This window comes from Otolemur garnettii, unplaced genomic scaffold (assembly GCF_000181295.1).
Source record: "Otolemur garnettii isolate 467f Iridium unplaced genomic scaffold, OtoGar3 scaffold00079, whole genome shotgun sequence".
NCBI classification, from domain to species: domain Eukaryota; kingdom Metazoa; phylum Chordata; class Mammalia; order Primates; family Galagidae; genus Otolemur; species Otolemur garnettii.
The window spans coordinates 2,987,842-2,994,932 of NW_003852474.1; the positions used below are offsets into that span (position 1 = coordinate 2,987,842).

The 7,091-nt window shown below is 41.6% G+C and overlaps 1 protein-coding gene across 1 annotated transcript; it reads left to right on the top strand.

Moving 5' to 3' along the window:
- The first annotated feature begins 2,091 nt into the window (after positions 1-2,091).
- LOC100955990 (26S proteasome non-ATPase regulatory subunit 7-like) lies at positions 2,092-2,938 on the top strand. Its single transcript, XM_023515795.1, has 2 exons — positions 2,092-2,535; positions 2,630-2,938. Exons 1-2 carry the CDS (start codon positions 2,125-2,127, stop codon positions 2,936-2,938), a joined length of 720 nt encoding a protein of 239 aa, XP_023371563.1. The 5' UTR covers positions 2,092-2,124.
- The last annotated feature ends 4,153 nt before the right edge of the window (positions 2,939-7,091 follow it).

Here is a 7,091-nt window from a genome sequence, read left to right on the forward strand (position 1 = left end):
CGCTTGAGAATTATTAGAAGTGATTAGTTAAATTAGGAGCATAGTTTCTATTTTTTTCACTCACGCTATAATAATAAAACAACCTCTCTTTTATGGTCGTTTTAGAAGACAAAATTAATAGCTCACAATGTCATGGAAGGCATGATTGCACCCTTTAAAAGCTTTAAGTGAAAAAGTTTTCATAAAACCTATCTCTGTTACAAAAATAGTACATTTCTACAATGACTCAGAGGTGTTTTTTTTGAAATCCAGTTTCTTGACTGTAGCAGAGACAAGACTTTAGAAGTTGTTGTATACTTTTTGAGACGCCCTGATTGTGTTTGAGAAAATGAAATCTGATTGACTTTCTCTGACTTTGTAAATAGAATTTGCTTTCTTGCTTTCTCCTTTCAAACACACACACACACATACACAAATGATTGATTCCTTTTCATCGGTTTTAGGTTTGGCAGAATATGATGAAAAATTCTTACAACCCCTAACATTTTCTTCTGCATACAGAGGGGTAGAGGAGGGGAGGAGGGGGAAAAAGGGAAAGGTACAGATTAAAATTATTCTAGTTATTCACATAGACTTGAAAGCTCCAGTGACGAGTTTTGAGAAGTAGCCTCAGGCAGAACTTGCTATCAAAGAAGACCAGGAACAAAAAACATTTAAAAGCAGATTACAAATCCCTCCTAACAAAGCAAAATCAAATCACTGATCGATAGGTGCAGCTGGGTTTAAATTGTTTCCTTAAAAAGGCTTTAAAAACTTTTTTGAGTGAGAGGCTGGAGGTTGAACCTTTTATACTTTGGAGCGAACTCCTTCTGGAAAAGTCTTTCCCGTGTTTTCCAGGGAGGCCTCTCTTGGGATGAGCCTGAGTTATTCTCTTCTCACTTACCAGGGGCCCCTGGCTGGAAGAGGCTGGCAACCGGGTTTCCAGGAAAGGGAAAGACGTTCTTTGATCTGTGTCAAGCCGTGGGAGATATTTTAGCTTCTACTCCCATCAGTGTAGCTGGATTCCCATGGTCATCTATGAACTATCGGTGCAGTGCCCAAACTGGGGTGTTAAGAACAACGTGGAGCCTAAAGAAAATCTTCAACAAAGGAAGGCCCCAGACTCTAGGTCACTTAAACCACAAAAATGGGCTGGCTAGATTGTGGCTCGTTGTCTAGACCAAGGCCATGTGGAAGATGTTGAAGCGTACCTCCCAGCCTCAGACTAACTCAGATGCCCAGCTCTTTAAGGGACTGATTTCAAACAGGACTTTTAAGCACAAGGGGAGAGAGAAAGAAAGGAAAGCAATGAGCAAGTAGGGTCCAATTTATTCACATATGTTCCAAATGGCACAGAGATAAGCACAAAGGGTTCTGGTACATTTTGTAATGATTTATTATCGCCAGCCAAGAATTGAAAGAATGGGTGCCTGTGGCTCAAAGGAGTAGTGCACTGGCCCCATGTGCCGGAGGTGGTGGGTTCAAACCCCAGCCCTGGCCAAAAATTGCAAAAAAAAAAAAAAAGAATTGAAAGAATGTATAGCAGGAATAGTTCCCTGCTCCGGAGGCTGACCAATGAAGTTAGGCCTATTTGCAGATCAGTTTATTTAAAAAGATTAAAATATAATAATATTTGGCCTATTTACAAATCAGTTTATTAAAAAAGATTAAAATATAATAACAACAATAGCAGGAACAGTTCCCTGCTCCTATAAATAGGAGTTGAGGCTGACCAATGAGGTTAGGCCTATTTGCAAATCAGTTTATTAAAAAAGAAAGGAAGGTTGAGACGGTGTTAAAAAAAAAAAAAGAAAAAGAAAGAAAAAGAAAAGAGGGCTGCTGTTGAACTGGAAGAGGAAGAACTGGGCCTGGAGGAGCCGCTGCTGGGCTTTGCGGATCTCAGGGAGCCAGGCCTGGTGGGCAGGGTGTGTCATGTTGCCCAAGCCGGCGGTGCAGAGGGTGCTCAGTGTGGTGGATCATTTCAACTAAATCAGCAAGGTTGGAAACCAGAAGTGTGTTGTTGGTGTGCTCTTGGGGTCATGGCAAAAGAAAGTACTTGATGTATCCAACAGTCTTGCAGTATCCTTTGATGAAGATGACAAGGATGATTCTGTCTGGTTTTTAGACCATGATTATCTGGAAAATATGTATGGAATGTTTAAGACAGTTAAGGCCAGGGAAAGAATAGTTGGGTGGTACCGCACAGGCCCTAAACTGCACAAGAATGACATCGCCATCAATGAACTCATGAAAGGATACTGCCCTAACTCAGGGTTGGTCATTATTGATGGGAAGCCAAAGGACCTGGGGCTGCCCACAGAAGGGTGTATTTCAATGGAAGAAGTTCACAGTGATGGAACTCCCACTTTGAAAACATTTGAGCACCTGACCAGTGAAACTGGAGCAGAGGCAGCTGAGGAAGTTGGAGTGGAGCACTTGTTAGGAGACATCCAAGACACTACAGTGGGCACTCTTTCCCAAAGGATCACAAACCAAGTCCCTGGTTTGAAGGGACTGAACTCCAAGCTTCTGGATATCAGGAGCTACTTGGAGAAAGTAGCCACAGGGACGGGCCTGTGGCTCAAGGAGTAGGGAGCCGGCCCCAAATACCAGAGGTGGTGGGTTCAAACCCAGCCCTGGCCAAAAAAAGAAAAAAAAAGGAAAAGTAGCCACAGGCAAGCTGCCCATCAACCACCAGATCATCTACCGGCTGCAGGATGTCTTCAACCTGCTGCCAGATGTCAGCCTGCAGGAGTTTGTCAAGGCCTTTCATCTGAAGACCAACGACCAGATGGTGGTGGTGTACTTGGCCCCACTGATCCGTTCTGTGCTCGCCCTACACAACCTCATCAACAACAAGATTGTCGACCAGGATGCAGAGAAGAAGGAAGGGCAGGAAAAGAGAGCAAAAAGGATAGAAAAGATGACAACGAGAAAGTTAAGGAAAAGAGTGATGTAAAGAAAGAAGAGAAAAGGGAGAAAAAGTAAAACATGTAGCCTTTTAAATTTGTAAATTTAAATCTTATAAACTAAAAAAAAATAATAATAAAAAGAAAGAAAAGAAAAAGAAAACTTTTAGAATAAGTTGATCTCCTTGCCTTTTCTCCGTGAGCATTGCTTGACTGGAGTGGATTGTCATTTTAGCAGACGATTAACAGGGTGAGGAAGGGAGGCTACACGCACATGAACCCGTGAATGTGGCCGGGGTTGTGCACACAGCACATGTGGAGAATAGGGGTCATTCCTGTGCCTGCAGCCAACACTGGGTCACAGACCTCCCCCTTCCCTTCTCTTGTCCCTTCCTCCTTCACAATAACTACCTAAACACACGGCCTTCTGCACTCTTGCAAATGCCCCAGCCGCTGGGCCATGTCTTCTGAAGAAAGCTCTCCCTCTCTGGGGCCCCTTGAGAAGTGAGCACACACTTCACACTGTAAATTGCACACTAACTTTATGGACACCCTGTATATATGTCAGATAACCACTGATTTTCTCCTGAATTGACAGGTAGGTAGAGGCCAAGTACATACTATGATAGTATGTCTCACTTAACTGGCTTAAAGTGAAAGTAGTGACATGGTGAAAATGCCCCTGGGACCCACAACGCTTGCTCCATGGAGACAATCCCTCCTGCTTTCACCACCCTCCGTCCTGTCCCTTCTCCTTCTGGAATGTCCTGCCTTGGTTTTTTACTAGTTCTATTCTATATGGATGGACACCATGCTTCACCAGTCTTAGCTTCCTATACCTCTTCCCCAAACAACTTTCTAAAGTTTTGATTTCAGTAAAAACACCAGTAAATAAATAGTAAGCGTTGGTTAAATAATCTTTGTGCAATAACATTTACTTGATCAAACTTGGGACCACTTTATCTGCTGACAAGCTATGCTATTATTAACTCTGTGATATTTCTAGAAACTCTACAAATAAATCCCACTGTAAATCTGGTCCCTCTCCTTCCAAAGGATCTTTCCGTTCTTAAACACTCAGTTTTCCAGTTTTTATTATATTCACGTACTCATCCGGAATAAGAACTCTGCGTGTATGGGTGTGTGAGCCTGTGCACACATGTGGATTGAGAATTCCTTCAGGAGGACGAGGAGAGGTCCTTTGTCATCACCATCTTCTTTTGGATTGTTTGTTTCATTGTGAGTCCTATTCTCACTGAGTATCTGTGAACACAAAAGTCCCTCCGTAAATGTAAAATTACCAGAATTTTTTTACTTAGGGAGAAATCCCTATGACTTCAGTAAAACTTTACTTGGAAAAGAAAGATAGGGAATAAGACTAACTGAGCTAGTTCAGCTCTGTAGTATGTGCCCATTTAATACGAAAGCCTATAAAAAAGAATTAATGAAGAAAATCAGTAGTTTTAAACATTAATCTGGCTCAATTTGGTTTCTATCTAATATTTAAAACTTTTTAAAATGGATAGCAACATGGTCTATCATCAGACAATACAGTCTCCAGTTTAATTGAAACATTGTGGCTCAGTACCTGTGGCTCAAGTGGCTAAGGTGCCAGCCACGTACACCTAAGGTGGCAGGTTCGAATCCAGCCTGGACCCGCCAAACAACAACGATGGCTGCAACCAAAAAATAGCCAGGTGTTGTGGTGGGCACCTGTGGTCCCAGCTACTTGGGAGGCTGAGGCAGGAGACTCACTTAAGCCCAGGAGTTGGAGATTGCTGTGAGCTGTGATGGCCACAGCACTCTAACCAGGGGGACAGTTGAGGCTCTTTCTCAAACAAAAAAAAAAAAAGAAAGAAACATTGTGTGTGTGTTCTATGATGGCTATTCAACCAAGTAAGTGATGACCAAAGATGTGACTTGACTTATTTTTGATGAGTATGAATGCAATTTTTAATTCCATTTTTTCATTTAAAACTCTTTGGCCCACCAATTAGACTGTCACATCCAAAACCAAGTTTGAAAAGGAACAAAGGGCACCATCATTTGTCCGGCATTCAAGGAAACTTATTTTATTCAGGAACTAAAGAATTTCTACCTGCATGCATAAGAGATCAGAAACAAAATAGTGGTGTCATCCACAAGGACAAGGTGGAGCTAATGTATTCCCACCAGATATCCTGAGAAGGCTTTTGAATTTTAGTTTTGAAATTCACTCAGACATGCAATGCCTCGTCTGAGAGTAAATAGCATAGTGGAGTTCAGTAATTCAGGAGACAGTTCTAGTGTCTAACTTGGGAGGACAGAAACCTGCACATTGGGGATGAGGTTAAGGAATGGGCTCCTGTTCATCCACTGAGAGATTTCTTTAAGGGGATTTCTGCAGACTTCAGCTCATACAATGAGGTAGCAAATGCAGTTCTGTGGAGACACCTAGTAAAATTCTGATCAGTAACAAACCCAGCTCCTTGTACACCTGATGCCACTGCTTCTACCTAATAGTCAACAAAAAAGCCCACAGCAGTGCACTTTTATTTACCTAAGTAAAAAACAAAGGAAGAAAAATCTCAATCATCCACATTGTGCCTTAAGAAGACACATGTTGTTAGAAAGGAATAGCGGGAAGTACCTAGTTTGTTGTCTGAATTAAATGTACATTTACATACGGAAATGACTAAAATAATGAAAGTGATAGATTAAGGTATTGATGCATAATCACTGTCTAGAAGGCAGAACTTATGAGCAGCCTGATGTTGAGAACAATTACAGGTAATTAAAGCTATGTTGGTTGCAAAAAAAAATTAATAATAAATAGAGAAGTCCGCTGTGTATAACACCAATTAATTACTTTTTTTTTTCCCCAACAAGAATAGCTCTTAAATGTCTGTGTTGCTATTTATATCTGACCACGTTCAGGAGTGCCAGGAAATACATACTGCCTAGCAGCAGTCCCAGAATATTGTCTGCAACCACGACTTTCAGTCAGTTTTCCTTAAACCCACTTAAACAACAATAATATCCATAAGACTCTTATGTTTTCTTCATAATTAATATAAACAAATACCTACACCCAGCCAGACAGTTTGTAAATCAATTTCCCTAGTTACTGTCCTCACCTGAATAGTAATTACATTATAGTACAATTATGCTCAGGTATAGCAAGTATTATTATTTTTTTACCTTGTAAGGACTCAAAATATGACTGTATTGCAACAACCCTTCAGTTCTGGGTCAATCTAAAAATTGGAGATTCTGGTGATTGGCGGCACTGTCAATATTCTTCCTTGCCTGTTGGTAGCGGGATAGGAGCAGCCAGCGTCAGGGGGACAAAGAGGCTGGTGTCTGGCCACCTTTCTGGCTCCCAAAAGGAGCCTGGCCTCCTCATTCACTCCAGTTTGAGGTTCCTGCTGAGACTGGCCATTCACAACTACATCACTTGCTTCCCTCCTCCACTTAGTGACAGAGAAAGTTCTGGATTTCCCAGAACAGTTCTTTTTCCAGGTGGGTTTGTTACTCCATGCATAGCTAATAGCTGTTGAATTCCTCTCCTACTGTACATATGCCCATACATCAGGCAGATAAATCAGCTGTGGGGTTCTGTGTCTAGATCTGGATATCAGGAAGAAAGTCACCATAGGAAACAGATCAAAATAAATGGGAATATGGGTTTTATTTGGGCAGGATGTTTCTGAGTGGCTTTTTTCTTTTCTACTCTGTTTTTCCAAGTTGGCTGTGACATCTCTGCAGAAAATGGCGACCCATTGTTGTGGTTAACGATGCAGGATCAGAGGTCCTGCTGTCCAGCCTCGGTGCCTGGCTTTACCCTTAGTGCTGTACGACCTTAAGAGACTTATCCAGTTCAAGGTCTCTGCAAGTTCTATCTGTAAAATTTACAGTGCCCCACTTTAAAAGAATTACTGATAAAAGTAACTTTAAAAGAATTACTAATAAGCTTTATTGATTGTAATTAATAATTGCTTTTAAAATATCATAAAACACAAAAATAAATTATTTCTTCACAATTATTGGGTATCAGATTCTCATACACCAAACACTTCTTTGGGTTAAAACATTACAGTGGGCTCGGCGCCTGTGGCTTAAGCGGCTAAGGCGCCCGCCACATACACCTAAGGTGGTGGGTTCGAATCCCCAGCCCGGGCCCGCCAAACAACAATGATGGCTGCAACCAAAAAATGGCCAGGC

Coding starts and splice junctions, on each gene's coding strand:
- LOC100955990 (XM_023515795.1), top strand. CDS start 2,125: ATGTATGGAATGTTTAAGACAGTTAAGGCCAGGGAAAGAATAGTTGGG. Junction 2,536..2,629: donor TCAGGAGCTACTTGGAGAAA/GTAGCCACAGGG, acceptor GGCCAAAAAAAG/AAAAAAAAAGGAAAAGTAGC.